At 21.8% G+C, this 21,383-nt stretch overlaps 1 protein-coding gene across 6 annotated transcripts in view; it reads right to left on the reverse strand.

The window, feature by feature from the left end:
• Window positions 1-1,985: 1,985 nt before the first annotated feature.
• LOC129606700 (uncharacterized) overlaps window positions 1,986-21,383 on the reverse strand; it is a 105,681-nt gene continuing 86,283 nt past the window's right edge. For 2 of the 6 annotated variants that reach the window (XM_055517167.1, XM_055517168.1), the window contains exons 7-13: window positions 14,867-14,977; window positions 13,767-13,867; window positions 11,556-11,576; window positions 9,852-9,949; window positions 9,597-9,789; window positions 3,866-3,966; window positions 1,988-2,223 (exon numbers count right to left, since the gene is read on the reverse strand). In XM_055517167.1, the coding sequence (XP_055373142.1) occupies window positions 2,068-2,223; window positions 3,866-3,966; window positions 9,597-9,789; window positions 9,852-9,949; window positions 11,556-11,576; window positions 13,767-13,867; window positions 14,867-14,977 (781 nt within the window). In that variant the 3' untranslated portion in view covers window positions 1,988-2,067. Of the gene's footprint in view, window positions 2,224-3,865; window positions 3,967-9,596; window positions 9,790-9,851; window positions 9,950-11,288; window positions 11,310-11,555; window positions 11,577-13,766; window positions 13,868-14,866; window positions 14,978-21,383 lie in introns of all 6 variants that reach the window. The other 4 variants (XM_055517171.1, XM_055517169.1, XM_055517173.1 and 1 more) reach the window with 4 other exon arrangements.

Consider the following 21,383-nt stretch of genomic DNA (forward strand, 5'->3'; position numbering starts at 1 on the left):
AATTTTAATATTATATTTGGACTTATTAACGGAAAATATTTTTTATTTAGATTTTATGCTTATTATATTTTGATTTTGAAAAATTTGAAGTATAATTAAGGCGCTCAGGACATTAGGGGCATATCAAAGAGTTACTATGTTTAATAGAAATGTAATATGGCCTAAAGAATTGTTCCATATTTTCAAAATAGCTGCTTAATTTACTTCTCTTTTAACTCTATTTTAACATAAGTTCATTTTTTCAACATTTCAATCGCAATATACTCGAAATTGTATTTTTGCAGGTAGGAAACTAATAGGCTGATCGCCTCAATTATAAATTACAAATTATTATAGATAGATTTTATTTAGTTATAAAAAAAATGATTGTAAAGCAAATCGGAAAACAGAACATTTAATAAATTTTATAGCTAAAATATACATATTATCTAAATAATATTTGATTCGAGATCAATATTTATTACAATAAAATTTTTATATTTTAATTCTTACCAAAAAAGGTATTACATTTAAATTTATTTATATTTTATTTTATTAAGAAGACTTTATATTATACAAAAAAACTTATTTAATAATTATTTGCTATTAAATTATAAGAAAGACCTATTTTTATTTAAATTTCACCAAAAAAAATTATTAGTGTTTTCTTTATCAATTTTTATAAAATATTAAATAGGCTTTTATTTTTTTCAATGACATTTTAATTTTATTATAAGCGTATATTTTATAAATTGGATTGGAGAATTTATTGTTATACGAAATATTTATTTTGTCCTAAATTGTTCCATAGAGCTAATGACGTTATAATATAGAACACATTTTATATGTATTAAAAATTTAATAAATTAAATAATATAAAAAAAAATTAAATGAAAAATTTCCAATATTTTAATTATCAATTAAATATTTTAAATATTTTAATTGGGGCGGCGTGTTGTCCGTAGCTCGGACATATGTACTAGATGCGCAATTTAAATACATAGTCCGAATACAACACTATGTATTTAATTTTTGCAACAATTAATCATATAGGCATACAATTTGCATTTATACTGTGCCGATGTTTTCAATTTTAAAGTAAATATTTTTATTTGAATATGAAAACTTGATTTTTTTAATTTGTAGTTAAATATGAAATTAAATAATTATAAAAATAAATATTGTACCCACTTACTTCATTTTTAAAATTATTGAAATTCCTTTTTTACTATTTTAAATTTCATAAAAATCTACATATATACCGAAAATATTTGTTTAATTTTTTAATAATATATTACTAGTACGACAAATGATGGAAATCATAAACATTTGAGAGAAAAATATTAAAAATTGAGATATTTTATTGAAAAATTTAAATTTCAGTCCAAAATTGAAATATATATGTACATACTTACAAGTGAAAATAAAATAATGCAAATTTCTTTCAATAAATTTTCTTATATCGTAAATAAAATTTATAAATTTATTTTCTTTAATTATACAAATTAAAAATTTATTTCTTCTTAGTTTCTTCGAAATAAATGACAACATTATATTATTATTCTTTAATTGTCAAATAATGCACTCATTGACAACTATATGTCATAATGTTTACGAGAATATGACATTTACAACAATTTTGTCATTCTAATAAAATGATGTTAACTCAATTTATATCGTACATTATTTTTGTTGTCAAAATTTACAATATATACATTTAAACGTATAAATAATATTTTTGAGCAAAATCACAATTATTTGATATCTCTTTTTCTTTTATTAAATTCATACAATATTAAATATAAATCACCGTATACTTTTTTTTTTTCGTATAACAGAATTTAAATTTAATTTTTTTTTATTATTTTTTGTTTTTTTTTTTCAACACTGACTCTTATTTATTTTGAATGCTCTTTATATTAAATTATTGCCATTTAAAAAATTTTTTCTTCCAATTTTTTTATTTTTATAATATATACACTTATATATATATATATATATATATACATATTATATATTGTTATATAATAATAAATGATAATTTAATATAATGTTATTTCCTATAATTAAATCTTTTGGCATTTTTAATTAAAGAACATGAAGATTTTCACAGCTTTTTGATTTTGTTATATCTGTTAAACAAATTTTCTGTAATATTTCTTTAGCCAAATGTAATGATATATGCGTTCTTGAACTTTTCATCTTTGATTCCATTTTCTTATCTCGTTTCTCTTTCAGGCGTATCTTTATATAGTTACGAATCAATTAAAAAGAGATAAAATAAATAAAAAAAAAAAACAAAATGTTAAAATAATAAGAAATATTGAAATTATTTTTCAATTAAGGAAAAATTTTTTTTTTTTTTTAAAGCAAAAATTTACTTTTATAAAAGCAGAAGCTCAACAACTAAATCTTATTTAAAAATAAAATTAGAATGACCATCCCTATATAATGAAAATGTTGCTTGAATTTGATTTTATTTTTTGCATTTCGTTTTAATAAAGTTTGGAATATAATTACTTAAGAGAGTTGAATAATTAACTATTACTGGGAATTAAAATTTATTTTCATGTTACTGCTACAATTTTCTGTGTTTGAGATTAAATTGTTTTAGGAATTTTGAGCATATAAATTGAGAAAAAAATTTTAGTTAATTGGTGATAATTTAATTAGTATTTTTGTAATTGTTATTAAATTATGAAGAATAAATAATGGTAAAATTTAAAAAAATATTTTAAAGTAATTTCAAATTTATTCAAAATATTTAATATTTTATATCAAGTAATTTGAAGCAAATTTAAAACAAGCTGTCAATTTGACATTGACTGTTTGTATAGCAGATCTCGGATAAAATGTCAAAAATAAAAATATCAAATTACCCAACATATATATTCCAATTTTTATAAGCACTCAAGAAATTCAAGAAAAACTATAAGAAAATTCAATTTTGCAATTGTTTTCAAAAACGAAATTAATTTTATTTAATAATATTTTTATTTTATTTATTCCCAATTTCAATTCTTGCTCTCTGAATTATTTAAATATATAAGCATTCATTCTTAACCAACAGGAGTTCTTATTTAACAGGAGTAAGAAAATTAATTAACATTAAAAACAATTAATTTTCTTAAAATGAATATTCTTGATGTCAACCTCAAGTTTTTTATATTATATGAGAAGTTCAACACAGTTCAGTAACTCGAAACTTTGTAAATATTTTAATATGTATATAATTGGTCTTGCAAGTTAAGATTGTATAATTGATTATCGTAAAAAAAAAAATAATTACGTAATTCATTGTTGTATAATTAAATTGCAACATTTTGAAAATTACTGTTTTTCCAATGTTAAAAGATGATTGCTACACAATCTTTTCTTAAAAAATATATATGTAAGAATAAAGCAAATATATATATATATTCGTATATATAACTAATATAGAATAAATATCAAAAAATAAATTGTCATTATAACGAATTCAGAATAATGATAATGTTTCAAAATAATAAAGAAAATCAATTTTCATTTACATTCCTTTCCTTTCTTTTTTTTTTTCAAAGAAAGAAAAGGACAATAGTAATATGAAATATATACACAAACGTATATTCGTATATAACTATAAATAAGAAAAAAGTTAAATTGAAACAATAGTATATATTTATTTTCTGTCACTAATGACATTATATAACAAACAAATGAAATAAACAAAAACAAAAAATAAAATAAATAAAATGAAATATGCGAAAATAAACATTAACATTTTATATAAAATGAAAATACAAAGGACATGACGTACAAAATGCGAATGGGACTCTTTATAGTGTATATATATATATATATAAAAATATATAATATATACAGCAATTTTTTTTTTATTCGCACTCACCTGCTTTAATGTACCAACTAAGAGTTCATCAACATTATGTTGAATGCCACTAGAAGTTTCAATGAATTTTATATCACGATTTGCTGCTAATGTTTTACCCTCTGATGAATTGTAAAGAAAATAGAATAAAATGTAAAGAAAATTTAAATTAAAATTAAATTGAAATTATCTATACAAATGCATATATATATATGTAAGTATATTTAATGTAGAGTATATTGAAGATAACAATAAAAAAATAAAAGATAATATAAAGGTAAAAATCGAGAAAGATGTTGATGACAAGCGTCATCTAGAATAAGTAAGAAGGAAAAAATATAAGAAAAGGGATGAAAAAAAACAAAATTAATAACAATTACAATTTTATCACAGTTATATTATTTCCATTTCAATTTAATATTAAACGAACATTTATAAATTGTAATTTACGATAAAGGATTTCAATTATATTTTAAAATCAAAACTAATATAAAATTAAAAATTTAATAAAGTAAAGTAATTTTCTTTGGATTCATATTTTGTAATGTTAATGAATTTTTTATTGAATAAATTTTATAATATTCTACTAATTTATATTTTTTTTTTGTTATATATTTAAAAATTACGATATTGAAGCGCAATATTGTCGTGATTTAATTTGCTATTTTTTTCGTTTTTCATTTTATACCGTTATTTTGCACGTATAATAATGAAAATTTTAGAAATTTAAATTTAAATTAAATTTTTTTAATTATAATTATTAAATTAGTGAGTGAAATTAGTGATTTTAAAGATTTCTTAATAAAAGAATAAAATTAAGATATAAGCAATTTCAATTTTGTACTCCATACTTAATTATTAAAAAGTTATAGAGAAGTAGAAAATAGCAAATTTTAATTGAGTTAGAGCTCAGTGAAAATCAATTTAGTTAGAGCTCTGTGTTAAAATTAAAATATTTTAGAAAATCAAAATGATCACTTTTTAATTTTAAGGAATAAATCAAATATTTGTAATTATTTTCCTGAATTTTAATTATATATGCATTTAACTAATAAACTCAATTAGAATAAAAAATTAGAATCTCACCATAATTTGTGTTGTAATATAACTTACTGTGTTGTAATTAATAATATATATAAAATGAAACAGTAAATTCTCTCATTCTCTTACTTATTATTTTTGTCGCTTTGTTTCTTTTTATTATAATCTTGCTCATAAAATTTTAATTAAAAATGTTATGAAAATCAGAAAACCAAATTTTTGAAATGGGGGGAAAAACTTAATTTCTCTCTAATATTTTATGTTCTCAAAATGCATTTGCATGACATATAAAAACAATATGGTATTTTATTGAATTTTGAAAGAGCATAAATCAATATTTTAGGTGATTCTCTAAAAGCACTTTAAACATAAATACATTATGCTCTGTTTTAATAAACAGAAAAAGAGAGAGAAAAATATGGAAAATGATTTTCGAAAATTTTATTTTATTTCATTTTTTTTTTGTTTTTGATATCTCTCGAAGCTATAAAATTGGAAACAGACCATATTTAATATATTATTAAAAGAATATCCGCTGTCTAGACAGTGTCATTAATATTATATGAAAAAATATGTTTTATCTTTAAAACAAAATTTTAATGACGTGTCAATGACGTTAATGTAAATCTACATAATGAAAATGAGAAGAAGGGTTGAAATCTTCTTGTACTGATTGTCATTAATTCGGAAATGCGAATTTTTGTTTAAATTATTTCAAATTTTTTGAAAAAATTATAGAGAAATGTACTTAGAGCTTCGAATTTCTTATAGTATTTATTTGGTTTTAAAGATTTATAATGCAAATCTATAGCTTTTGCTAATGCTCACTTGAAGTGTGGCTAAAAAATTTCACTTTCACTTTAAATTAAAAATTTCAATTAAACTTTTGAACTTTGAAACTTAAAATAAAAAAAATTTTTGAAAATCAATCGAAAAAGTGCAAAAATCAAACATTATTTTTAATTTTCATATCATCACGTTGGTGATAAAATCACATTTTTTCGTTATCATGTCTACAATAAATTTTTAAAAATAATTTTTTTTTTATCAATAATTCTCAATTATTTCCTTTTTATTTTTTTTGTTTTCATGGAACAAGATATATCAAAACATGGGGGCTCGTGCCCTCTATATACTTAAATACATTTTTTTATTGAGAATTTTGTTAATGAGATAAAATTATTATCAACTTAATTATAACGATAAAAGAAAAAATATAGGTAATAATTATTATGGTTAAAAGCCGCACAAATTATTTTTGTTTTTTTTTGAAACAAAAATAATAATTATAATAATGTGTTATAATCATTATTAATTTATTGTTATAGTGAACTGTAATATGATTCACAACTTTATTAATTAAAATCGCAATTAAAAGATAAAATTGCAAAAAAAAAAAAAGTAATTATCATTTTATTTGTTTTTATATGCATAAAAGATAAAATAATAAAAGGTCTAATGTTCAATAATAGTCGATAATTTTTATATTATTAAAATGAATAGAAGCCGAAGTATTTAATACACATATTAAGTAGTGTGGGTTGCCCAAGAATTTAGTTAATAAATGTAAATATAGGAACGCAAGAATTTGGTGAGAATATAAATTACAATTACAGTATTTTGAAAGAGAGCGCAAATTTTATTTTGGTGAATAAGCAAACAGTGCAATTTATAGAATAAATTAATACGTTTTGAATTTTACAGCCCCCTTTCGTTATTTTATTTGCTATTTTTAAGCAAAATTCTTATAAAATCTAAAATATTTTTTAATAATCCGAATTTCGATTTTACAAATATTGAATATATATGGCGATTCACCAAAAAGCTAGGAATCATATACCATCGGGTAGAGGGTCAAAAATTAGTAAAATTTTTGTTGGGAACATAGTGTTAAATCAGAACAGTTACCGAGCTACAGGGATTTTGAGAAAATTTGGCGAAATTTTAACATACTTAAGTTTTTTGATTATAACTGCCGTTCCGAAAACGATAGAAATTTTAAACAAATAATTTTTGAAAGAGCTTTAAGTGGGCTTTAAATAATTAATATCGGATTATATAATTTTACACGTTTTTTTCGGAAATGCTAGCATTTGAACTTTAGGAATTTTCCAATTTTCATCATTATTTTTTATTTTTTTACTTTTTTTATCCCGACTATTTCTCATGAATTTTTTTGAATTTTTCAAAATTATCTTTGCAGAGTTTTGCCCAGCTGCTTAAGCTTTAATTTAAGTCATTAAGCATTAAAAAATCTTTTGCGGTACGGGAAATATAGCAAAAAAAAAACCATTTCTATGTATAGTTTTCAAAGGCCTTAATAAAATCTGGTATACTGCTCGTAACTTGTGGGTGAATCACTATGTAGTTTAAGTCTTAAAATTTTTTAATTTGTAATTTATACTCATTTAAATGACATAATTACTTTAATTAACTCGAATTGTGCTTTTAAATATAATTATTTTTTTTTTTTAATTTAATAAAAATAAAATTTTTAAAATTTTTAAATTTTTCCAATCAACAACGACCTTACATTTTTTCTCCAAATCTCATTATAATCAATGTTTTTTAAATTTATGGAAAAATCTTATACTCAAAAGAAATTTTTCCCAATATTTTTAAAGAATAAATTTAAGAATCAAGGAAATTTTTATAATTTTATAAAGAAATTTATTTGAAAATTGATTAATTATCCATTCAATATCCGCTTAAAAAAAACAAACAAAGAACAATAATAGACCATTTAATATGTAAAGTAAAAAATTTATGGATTTTGCTTTAAAATTCTAAAACCATAACATTATTATCATCATCATAGATTTATTAATAATTCCCCATATCTTATAATTTTCCATCATTATTAATGTCTAAAAGATCCTTTTTAAATGTACTTAACCTAATAAATCTTCTATACTATAAGGTACTATAAAAACTCCTAACAAAATATAATTTATGATGAAAATAATGATTTTTGATGTTTCTATTGTGTCTAGTGTATATAGTAAAGAAGAAATTGGAACAGCATCTCAATAATAATAATAATACAATGGAAAAAAAAAGACAAGAAACATAAAATATGAAATAGAAAAAAAAATTTGAGAGAAGGCAAAAAAAATCAAATAAAGGGAATTTTTTTTTTTTTAGCATAATTTTTATTGTTTTGTTTTCTTTATTTAGTATCCGATTGGCGATTTAAGACGAATAAATTTGGAAAAATTTGAGAAAAGAAACAATGAAAAATATAGGAGTGTGAAGAAAGGAGAAAGGAGAGAGAAAATATGAATAAAACTTGACCACAAAAAAATCAATCAATCAACTATAAGGAGAAATATACTTAAAATTTTCTCATTTCTTCCAAGTTGTACAATTCTAATTTATACTCAACAAATAAGTATCAAGGATTCAAGGAGTATCAAATAATTGAAAAGAGTCTTATAGCAAAACTTATATAAAAATAACAATATTAAATTAATGAATAATAAATAATATGGATGTAAGTACGAAAGAAGATTGTTACGATGAAGCCTATACACAATATCTGTCTAAAGTTTTCTTAAAATTTTCTCTGCCTTTACTTTTGATGGAGCAGTTTTAAATTTCAATTTTACAAATAAAGTTACTCATTTTTTCCTTTTGTTGTTTTCTCTTAATCAATTTAAAATTATGTAAATTATAATCGATTTATGGATAGCCAGTCCCGAAATATTTTAATACGAAAATGGATACTTTTTAAAATATAAGAATTCATAGAAATTTTTTTTTTTTTGGGATATGCAAATAAATTTTCTATATCATTTTCAGGTTAAAGTTTTAATGTTAAATGACATTTTAAAATATTTTAATTTCCATAGAGAATTGTAATATAAAACGGGTCACTTTGTGTACATTGACGTAGTCAATATAACGTCAATGAATACATAAATGATTTATACAATGACAGTGAAAAATTATTTTTTTTAATAATAAATTTGTGTTAAGTTAAATTGGTAGAAAAAATTATTTTCATCGATTTATATTGAATTCGAGTTAAATTTATATTTTTTTTTTATTGAAATTTTATTTGATTCTTGTTATGTGAATCAAATATTACAAATAACTTCGGGTATTAAGATTATTTTGGATTTATTTAAATTTTAAATGAATAATTTATATGGAAAAATATTTGAAAAAAATTGCATACTTTCAGGAAAAGAAATTTTTCTTATGAAGTAATTAACGAAGAAGTATAGTTTTTAACGAAGGCATGAAAAACTAGAAAATGACAGAATTTTTTTAAATATTAATTGCCATATAAATACCATACAACACAAAGCGATTTTTGTTTAAATATTTTAAAAATTAAAGTTATTTAAATGAAGTTCCGTAAATATATTTTGAAAATTTGAATGCCATACAACTGCAGCATATAACTGGTAGCTGTCACACAACTCCAAAAGCTAATTTTAAATAATCGGAAAAATAATAAAGTTAGATTCATAAAACTTGGCAGTCATGTGTCCTTATATAGGCCAGACATATCCGTGCAATTTTTATGGAATAGTTTGACTGGCTCGAGGAAATACAAAAATTTAAATCTAAATATTTCGAAAACAAATTTTTAAGCTCAAATTGTTAAGGTGCAGAGAGGTATAATTTAAAAATTTTTAAAAATAAAATAAAAATGTAGGAATGAAAAAAAATTTTCTGCATAATAGCAATCACAAACACATACCATTGCTTGTTATCATCCTGGAACGTGCTAAATCACATTTATTGGCTACCAAAATCACAGCCTTTTCTTTAGTAACACCTTCACGCCATAAATAATTGACAGTATCTTCTGCTACACGAAATGAATTACGATCAACAATTGAATAAACTATAACACATCCATGTGGTTCATATGTTGATAAAGAATTTTCAACCTGCAGTAAAAAAAAAAATTAAATATCAAATATTATAAAAGAATTTATTATATAAAACTTACACTCATTTCAACACTAGGATGATCAATGAATACCAATTCTGATTCTTCATCATCCAATAGTATACTAACAGTTTTTTCGCCAAATTCATCGTCTAAAACTCAAAATTGAATAATTAAATAAACAATAATAGATTGGGACCAAGAAAATCAAATAATTTAAATTTGATTTTTCTTGGACAATTATACATATATGATAATTAAAATTTGTACAGGTGAATAAAATATAGATACGGTGACAATAATTATTAAATTTGAATTAAAATGAAAGGAAATAATAAATAGATAGTTTTTTTTGGATAGAAAATTTAGATAGAGACGCGTACATTATAAATTCGATGCCAATTTTAAAGAAGGAAACATTATAAAAAAAATAAAAGGAGAATACAATAAAACAATAAACATTTCAAATGTATACTTATGCATCAAACAACAAAATATACAAAAACAAAATCATTAATATGCCAATAACAACAATTTATCCCTAAAACAATGAATAATCAACAATTAGGAATTTTCATGCAAAATTTTAATTTTATCTTTTGAGATTTAAACTTTTTTTTTTGTTTATGATAATTAATTTATTGCTCAGGATCAGTTCAAACACATTTAAAAATTTAAAATATCAAGTCTTAAAATTAATTTTGTGGTTTTGAATAAAAACTGGCTGAGCCGAATTTGGTGGTTCTGAATTTTCTTAGAAATTTTAATTCTTTACACGTGTATATTACACGTATTTATAATTTATGTTTGCGGTCAAAATTTTATTGGTGGTACTTCGATAAATCAATAAAGTATGCGTGGTACAAAATTAAAATTATATTTCTAATTGCATAAATTTAGGAGATCACCTATACCTTAAGTTGTATAGGAATCCTGAAATAAAACTTTATTAAAATGTCATGCTTTACGATATTTGCAAATATTTCGGAAGCCTTATTCAATTTCAGTAATAAATAAATAGATAAATATAGACAGACAGAAGGACGGACAGACAAACGGATGGACAATTATACCCTGCAAATATAAGTTTTTTTATGTTTAAATATTGGTGTAATTAAAATAAAAATTCATTAAAATTTATTTAGTATGAGAGGAAAATAAAAAATTACAAAATAATTGCTCTTGATATTTTAAGTTTTAAATATGTAATTATTGTGGAAATTATAAACCAAAATAAAACCAATTAAAACTGGAGGGGGAATTTTACAACGACATCTTTTGTGAGTTTGGGAAATTTTTTTTTTTTCTTATGGTTGCTTAGGTCAAAAGTTCTACTTTCTGATTTGTTTATGACAAAAGAAATTGGGTATTTTTTTTTGTTTTTTTAGAGAAGGGAATGTTCTTGTTTTTGCTTTTTTGAAACAGAGGATTGAAAATTTTTGCAAAGGGGGGTTAGTAATTTTTTTTTTTTGTTAAAAATAAAAATTTCATACAAACCTTTAAATTTTTTATATTTCCCTTTAAGATTTTCAAGCATTGTAAAATTTTTTGTTTTTTTTTTGGAGAGAAAAAAATGGAAATATGAGTGAATGAGAGTTTATTAAAAAAAAAGAGAAACAAATAAATAAATAAGAGGGTAGTTTTTTTAATGGATTAAAAATTTTTTGTGGGGGTCTAAAGTAAAAAAAAAATATATATTTCTCTATATATGTATGTGAAATGTAATTTATAATTTTATGAATAATTTTTTTTTTTTAAACTTACTATTATACGGATCAGGGACGTCTGTTTTAAAAATTAAAATTAAGAATTATTTAATTTTAAAATTACTAAAATTTGTTTTTTTTTTTATTTCATTTTGTTGTTTCAAATTACTATATCAAATTCAGTTTTATAAGAAGCGGAAAATTTTAAGCAATAGTCTGAGAATTTTTGAAAATTTAAAGTTGAAATTTACAAATCATTTTAGTTACGGTATTATATCCTACATATAATTTAAATATATAGATATGTATGTACAAAGAATGTATGTGATTTTTAATATAGCATACTTCTATTTAAAGTGTATAGATAGAAGTTAAAATTTTACATAAAAATAACTAAAATGGTGTTTTATTGAAGTGAAATGTTGAATTACAAATAATATTGCATACTTTTAGGGGGAAATTCTAATAAATTAAAAGAAAGTTCTATTTTAGAATAAAGTTTGAATTACTATGCAGATTTCAATTTATTTAATAAGTTTTAATGTTACTACATAGAATGAATCTTCGTTTAATAAACGAACAACTTGGCGTTGCCTTAAAAACTTTAACATACCTTGAATTTTAACGACATTTAAAAGCTATAACTTAAAGGGAGGATGTATGCTTGTGTATTCGTTTAGAATAATTTATTTCTGAAAGATTACATAATTTATTTATTAAAATCTATTTGATTACAAAATTTCAGCTCCCTCTCTTGAAACGCAAGAGAGAGGGAGCTTATGTTTTGCAAACGCATACCGACCAACAAACATATAGAGATAGTAAAATAATAGTAAATTTTCTTTTGATTTTTTTTTCGAAATGTGCTTAAAAAACTATGAAAAATTATTTTAATTGTAATTTTAAAAACTTCAGTGCAATTATTTTATTATTTTTACGAATAATATAAAGGTATCTCTTATTTTATTGTACGAATTGAATAAAATACAATAGAGAGTTGTTAACATCATCTAAAATATTAATAAAATACTTTTTTTTTTTATTTATCAATTATTTATGATTGCATTTAAATATTTTTAAATTGTATCTCTACTAACTCTAATACTATTTAGTATCACAAATAAACTAATTTCTATTTTTTATTTTTACATATACTTTAATAGCAGTGAATTTTCATGTCTTTATGATCCCTAAGATTATATTATACATTTAATAACGATAAAGATAATTTGATGATGTTGATTATATTTATTTTTATATTTCCAGTTTTTAAAACTAACTACAGTGAAACCTACTAAAAATTAAACAGATTTAATTTGTTTTTCAACAATTTTGTTTCAAATTTTCAAATATTTACGTTTGCTGTAATGAAAATATTATTAAAAGTTTATGCAACGTAATTTAATTTACGCATTTATATAAATGTCATTTTCTTCAATGACATTAAAGCAATTTAAACTTTTATGTTTAATTCAAACCATTCACAATCTTGTAAGCAACTCGTAAATGCAGAATATGATTTTATTACAGAGAATAAGTACAAATTGCCGGAATGACTTAGCACAGGGAGAAAATCAAATAAAGCTACTCAAATATCAAATAAAAATATTTGAAATTTTACAAGTTGACTGCATTAATTTAAATTTAATGTAAAATAACAATATCGTTGCATAAATTTAGGAGAAATTTTATTTATTTTATAGTATATTATTTAGTGAAACCTATGTGAGTCTCTAATTTATAAAAGTGCAACTAAAATTGATTCGACTATTTATAAACACTAAAAAAATATTTTATTTTTTCAGGTTTCTAAAAGTTATAATAGCTGTACATAGTTGAAAAGAGAACGAAGAAAAGCAACATAATATAAAAATCAATATAACGATATGGAAAGGAGAAAGGAATATTGTGATAACCTTTCATTCCTCTACATTAAAATGTGGTCATTTTTTGCATTTTCTCTTTTTTTTTTTCATTCTAATTTTTCTTTTCTTAAAGTTTAAATCAAAAAATTCAATAAAAAAGAAACTTGAAAGAAGAAAGAAAAATAAAAGTTTTATAAAAATCTAAAAATGGAAAAACTTTTCTAAAGTGCAATAAAAGCAAATACGTTTTTTTTTTTGTCTTTTTCCAAAGAAATAAAGATATAAGAATTTTTTTTTATCTAAAACATTGAAAATAACAAAAAAATTATCAAATGAAAAACAAGCATATACAAAATATTATTATATTGCATACATTTAGGAGAGATTCAATATTATAGACGTACCTAGACTAGCATCGTATGTGTGCATATACTCAGACGTCATAAATTGTGATACTAAAGCTGTTTTACCAACACCAGAATCACCTAACATCACAATTCTGTACCTGTAATAACCAATAAAAGAATAAAATTGAGACAGAGAAAAATAATAAGAAAATTTAAAATATAAATAAAAATAATAAAATAAAAAAAATTTTTTTTATTTTTTATTTTTTATTTGCAATCTACTGGTTGTATACAGGTAATTTAAGAAAATTTCTAACCATAAAAAGGTAAAAAAGTCAATGCCAAAAAAAATATATAAAAAAAAAAACCATAAAGAGAAAATGAGAAAATGAGAATTTCCGAAGAATTGTTTTCTCTATGAAAAGTGTCAGTGTGTGCTTCAGCAAAATACGGTAAGAGAAGAACTGAACACCAATTAAAGTAGCAAATTTTGGTTAGGAAATTAAATCAATTAGATTTAAGATAATAAACGCTAGAAAATTTTTTAGAAAGCAGTAAAATGATTAAGAATACTGAGTAATTCTTAAATACCGGGCGGTAAGATAATAATAATGTGAATTAGTAATAGTGGACAAGCCTAACAAGGCCAAATTTCGTTACCCTTAACGAAAGCCAAACTTTTTTAACGAAAGTCAAGGAATCTTATGGGCTCCAATCTCTTTTAATTCAGGCTAAAATTACTACAGATTTGGTCGTTTTATTCTTTTTCTACAGATTCGAAGTTTCTTTTTCTACTGAAATAATAATTATCTAAAGCGAATTTTACCAATTAATTTTTTTATTAAAATTCTATTGTGTTCAAGAAGTAAGTCCTTCCAATTAAATATTTAGAAAAACATCTGAAGACCTTTGAAAATCTGGGAATATTTTCTTACTTTTTCTATTGCAATCGTCTTTGTCATTATAGTGGTATCGTCTTTTGTCATTATTAAAATTATTTTTTTAACATGTACGTACCCACTGAATATTTCACTATGGAAAATTTTATATAAAAGACATATAAAAATAGTATTGCCAGAACAAATTATTATTTCAACTCTATACTGTCTTCTTATAATAAAAATATAATCTTATTATATTTTTTTTCTTTCAGTTACCTTGGAGGTGGCGGTGGATCTTCACTATCTGTAGGTGATGGTGGTAGTGAATCAACATTGGCATATCCTCCCCCACAACAGCTTCCATCAAATGGTGAACGTTCACTGGCTCTGTAATCAGAAAAACAAAAATATATGTATATATGTATAATAAAAATTTGAGAAAAGAGTATGTATTATGTAAAAATTAATAATAAAATCCTATATACAGTCAACATAAATGTTTATTAAGTAAAAATAAAAGCAAGAATAAATAATAGATGCTTTTGCTTTTTTGTATTAAATTATTGTCAAATGAACCTTGCAAAGAAAAAAAAAAAAGAACATAATTTTTGTATAATCAGAATCAAAAGGCATACAATGAATCGTGTTAACAATAATTGTATGCCATATTTTAATCGTAGGACCCAATAAATAAAAATTTCGGAATAAAAAAGTAATACAAATTTTTTGTTTTAAAATGTTTTGTTGAATATTTGAATTTTTTATTTTAAAAACTAAATAATTGTATTTAATTTCTGAAAGTTCTTTAATTTAGAATTAGTTCGTTATTTATTTTCTTACAAGAATTTGAAGGCTTAAGTAATGCTATTTTGAATATTGCATTCACTTAGGCGATAACTTAGTACATCTTACTGAAATCTATCTAATGCTAGTATTTTCAAATTAATTTATTCAATTTTTTATGCGAAATCACACAACGAATTTGTATCGACTTAATTTATTTATATATTTTGGAATTTACTTGAGACTTACAAAATAAAATTTGTTACTTGTAAAGTATATTCAAATATTTCAGCATTAATAAAATTTTGCAGTAACCACGAAAAGTGGTCGAAAAATAATCAAATTTAATTTGAAAAATTTAAAATTCTAATATTAAAAACATGATCTTATTTCGAACATGTAAAACGTCTAGAATTTAACATTTTGTTAGCTATAATTATTTTATTTACAGATAGCTGAACATTTTTACTATTCCAATATTTTGAATTTTATTAAAATATCTAATAAGATTTTATTTTAGTTTCCTATTTTTTATATATATTATAATATAGCTATGAACATAATATTTTCATGAAAAATTATCCTTATTTTCCTTTTGGGAAATTCTATATAACAAATATTTTATTTAGAATTCTCTAATGGACCATATGTCAACTGGGTACATATTGTGCATGTTATAAACGAACACCTTACCAAAAATGATATTCCTTGTATTATATAATATGTGTATATGTATATAATATTCGAAGAGGTAAACCTTTATAATATGTTTCTTCTATTATGTATGTATTATGTAATATAGTAAATCAAATAAACTTTATTGTGGATTAAATCAATAGAGTATATACATATGTATATCTTAATGTGTATGTAATATGTAAATTATTTTTTGTACGAATAATATTATACACAAGAAAAGGCCAAAGATTGATAATAAATTTTTTTTGCACCCTCTTTTTAATACTTTATTATTTGAATTTCTTTTCAGTTCTGTTCCTTTATTATTATAGAAGTATTCATGTGGTATTAAGCTAATACAGATGTAAATATGTATATGTATGCTATGTATAGGATATAATTTTTCCTGGTTTAATCTAAAATTTTGTCTTATTTTTATGGGAAATTTTTTTTTTTCTGTTGATTTTTATATTTTATTTTTTTTTATTTACAGGTGACAAATTTTCCTTTATGGAAATTGATATTGAGAAAATGAAATTAAGAAATACGATATGAGAGGCGGGAGAAAGGGGGAACAATGAAACAAATAATTGAAGAAAACGTGTTAAATTTTAACACAAAACAAAACAAAAAAGAAAAGAAGAAAGAAAAAAACACAAAATTTTTGTAAGAGTGTTGTGTTTGTTTTTTTATTTTGTTTGTCTATTTTTTTTTCTAACAAAATTTATGCTATATAAAATTACGATAGAAAAAGTAGATATTATCTTTCAAAAATTTCTATATTTATAAAATAATATCGTAGAAAGTATAAAAATATTAAAGGTGTACGAAAAAAACAGGTGTTTAAATTTATAATAAATTATAGTAAAAAAGAAAAAAACAAAAAAGAAATGGAGAAAACATTGAAATCAGGTGTTTTTCGGGAGCTCATAATCATATATTTTAAATTTACATGTGTATTTTAAAAAATCCTTGTCTTATTTTTTCTAACATAAATATAAAATATAGTTTAAAGATAAATTTACAATGTCAAATAAACACTAAAAAATAAATTTATGTTAAACTTGATCTAGATATAAATAAGATTGTTGATATTAAAAACGGAAATTTTTCATGTATTAAGGAAAACTTGACACAATACTACTGAATTTAACAAAATATCAGCGAAAGAACTCTGCTCTTAGGGAATTAAAAATATTTCAATAATCAAATATTCATGTACATATGCAGGTACAGTCAAAGTCAAATTCAATTGGGAATGAGATTTGTTGAAATGATTTTTACTATTCCATTAGTTATTTATTGACCGGCTTTAGATATAATAGTGAAATTTGCCAGTTGCATAGAAAAAAACTCGAATATAAATTTGGATTTGAATCATATATCACCGATTTTGATATGAAGTCATTAAATTTTAATGATCACATAAATACGAGTATAATTTGAAAATTGTAAAATATTTTTAATTAATTTTGCAATAAAATAATTTTATTAAATGCTTGTTCATTCAAAAAATTCACTCCTTTGAAAATTTTCAGATTAAAATGTTGAAAATTTAAAAAATAAAAAACAAAGAAAAAATATGCTATTAACTTAATGGAAATTCCTTCATACAACTGCAGAACAGATGGATAACGTAATCAAAGGAACGAGTTAAATGCAGAAAAATTAAAAAACTTTTCTCCTCGAACTGAACTCGAACCAGTGACCTACCGTTTTCTAAGCGGATACTCTACCAACTGAGCTACAGGGATATGAAGAACAATATGCTTTTAAATTATTTTCATGAAATCAGTTTTAAATGAAAAATCAAATTATTTTTATATAATTTACATTTATTTCCCACATTATAATTTGTAATTAATCAAATTTGAAATTTTGTACAAAATTAATAGAATCAGGAACTTTACAGTGTCTGATATTAAATTATTCTCACGTCTATACTGAATTTGTAATCCGAAAGAAATTTTAAGGTTTTCAGCATGTTGACCAATGCAAATCAGTGAATTTACATAATGATTTAATGACAATATATTGTGCGTAAACATGTTTCTTTATTTAAATACCAAATTATATATTTTATAAATATATTTTACTTTATATACAAATATACACAAGATAAAACATTTTAATTCTGATGAAATAAAAGTTACTTTATATGCCTATAACTACATATAATTTGATATTGCTTTCGGTTAAATTAACTATAGAATGAAATACCCTTTCAGTTTACAATTTGTTTAATTGAATATGAGCATCAACCTCAACTAAAGATATATTCCATTTAGAATAATAAATTAAAACACATAAAAACAAAAATACAAAAATTTTAACCAATAAAACCATTTCAACTGTTAGTATAACCAATTCCAATTATTTAGACTTAAAAAAAAAATAAATTCTTTTGACTCTTTTGTGTCTGACTTTTGTGAATTTATGTTGGTACGCATTTTATGTTAAAGCAAAATATACATATATATATGTATACATACATTCATTGTTCATTTTTTATTAAATTTAAAAAGAAAATGTAAAAAAAAAAAAGAGTTCCCTTTAACGCATAGTGCCTTTTTTTATGCTGATCGTGATATTTAAAATAAGAGAGGTATTGTTTTGGCAATTCTATGTAGTATTTGCAAAATCTAATAATTTTATGTTTTTAAGTTTCAGAATTTTTAATTCCATACCAAAATATAACCCATTTGCTTAATAAAATCTAATTTGTTACATTATATAAGAAATTGTTTGTCCGTTTGTTTGCTTATATAAAATTGATATAAATTTAATTAAATATTTTTGATAGTATTTCTAGTTGGTTGGTTGGTGTTTCAGTTAACACTTTTATTTCATTTTGCTACGACTATTTTCAGGAAATCAAATTACTATGTGTTCGATTGTAGATTACGCATCTAAATCACAATGTCTTTAAAGCATTGATTTTGTCTTACTTCCTGATGTAAATATAGGAATTTTTTACCTCTATTCTATTCTCTGTACACTAGTTTTGTACCACATAACCCGTTTTGAGTCCATCTTGAATTTCAATTACGCGATGTTCACATTCAAACATTTTTGTTTTTAATATTAGAACTTGTTGATTCGAATATCTACGAGTATACAATACCAAATACCAAATAAAAAAAACAAAAAACAATTTTATTTTATGAAATTATTTTTAAATGGTTTTTATATACACTCTTATATTTTCTAATTTAAAAAAGGATATTTGGTTTTTGCTTGTGGGTAAAACAGTTTTTGTATTTTGTAATACCATATACATTTATATATAAATAAGTAAACATAGTATATATAAATATTCAAAAATATTTTCTATTAATTCAGTTGCCGAGGTTTTTCAGCTTTATTTCATTTAATTTTTTTAGTGATAATTTTATAAATCGAATTTCATTATGATGAATAATGTAAATTGTATAATAATGTAAGCTGTTTATGTGAGTTCGTGAACTTGCATAATGTGTTCGAAATAAAATAATTCTTTATGACCGCCGTAATTGGGACCTCACCTTATCCACTTCTAATTGATTTTAATTTATTGAGTCTTAATTGAGGCAATATTCAAATGAATTGATGACAATAATTTAAAAATTTTACACGTTTAAAAAATTTTTCTGCTTTTTTGCATCTTTTTAAACTTTTTTAAATATTTATAACTTTTTTCTTTATTTTAAAATTAATACTTTTATCTTCAAGGCATTTCCCATTAAAAATTTTTATATTCAGTTTTTAATTATACTTCAATTATAATTCAATTAAATTCAAACTTCGAAATTCATTAACTTTCGAAATTTTCCTAATAAAGTAATTTCAATTGAAATTTTTGTTAAAATTTTTTGTGTTGTGATCGCAAATATAATATTTAAAATCGATATTAATAATATCGATTTTCATTTGAATATTATATTAAATTTTAGTACTAGAGTATTTGAAAGAAAGGCTCAACATTATGATCGTAAAAATTGATCAACAATTAATTACGTGAATAAATAAAAAAATTAAATTCCTTCTGTAAAGTTATTTCTCAATAAATATTAAATAGTATTGAAAACTTTTTCAAATTTGACAAATTCAGTAGAAATTTGTAGTAAAAAAAAAAAATTTTATTTGCAAAAAATTGTTTTCGTTCAAGAATAATGTGGCATGAAAACAATTTTTAAATTGAAAACTTTTGCTTATGTACATAGGTGACTCCCAATTTGCATTTTACTAAAAAATTGATTAGAGACTCGAAGTTTGCTTTACATTTAATTTATTTTGAATTTGTAGTTTTGTATGTCAAATAGTTTTAGTGTAATTTTACCTTTTAATGAAAGTAGATGAATTTTATATAAAAAAAAAAATAAATGTTAAGACTGTCAAACTTAAATATTTTTAGTATTTTAAATAATTTTATTTTTTATTATTTTGGAAATTCAGTCACAATACAAGATCAAAATTCCCGGAAAGGAAGAGTATTATTTATTTTTATATTTAATTTGGTTTGGTATTTAAGGATAAAGAATGCTGTTTGTTTTTTCTGTTTTTTTTTTTTTTCATTCTACAAAAAAGAAGGCAAAAACCTTAAGGCATGAGCTTGAAATAAAAAAAAAAAAAACACTGAAAAAAACGGAAATACACATAAAAAGAATAAAAAACAAAAAGGATTATTTTCAATTCATCAAATTGTTTTAGGGGGAAAAAAGCATAAAAATTCTTGCTTTGTGTTAACAATAATGCTTATTTAGAATATATTTGTGTACATATGTACATATGTATATAAACATGAGTACATTCAAATAAAATTAATATGGTTTATTGTTCAAAATAATCCATTATATGGTTTTGTTATTTTTTCGAATTGCTACAACTACATATTATACGTGTATACGAACATATTAATTTTGTATTATTAAATAAAAATATTTAAACAAAATTATTAGAAAATGTTATACACATTGCTTATAATTTTGTGTTTTTTAATTAAATTGTAGGTGCTAATTAACAAGAATGATTAATATTTTATTTTATTTTATATTTTTTATATAATTATGATTGTTTTACAATATATTGTTAAAATTTAATTAAACTTTTAAAATTTTGGGAAATTTTAAGTTTATATGAAACGTTGCAATCATTTGCATTAAATTTGTATAAAATGGTCTGAAATTTGAATTGTTTGAATAAATCAATGTCAATTCTTTGATTTTTACTTCTAAAATCTGGATTGGGGTTGAATACAATGTTATATACGATTTTACTAAATAAAAATAATGGAATTTTCAATTATGATCTTTGATGAACATGAGATGTCTATTGTGTATTATACAAAAATTAT

The sequence above is a fragment of the Condylostylus longicornis genome, unplaced genomic scaffold (genome assembly GCF_029603195.1).
Source record: "Condylostylus longicornis isolate FDR11 unplaced genomic scaffold, ASM2960319v2 ptg000020l, whole genome shotgun sequence".
Taxonomy (NCBI): Eukaryota; Metazoa; Arthropoda; class Insecta; order Diptera; family Dolichopodidae; genus Condylostylus; species Condylostylus longicornis.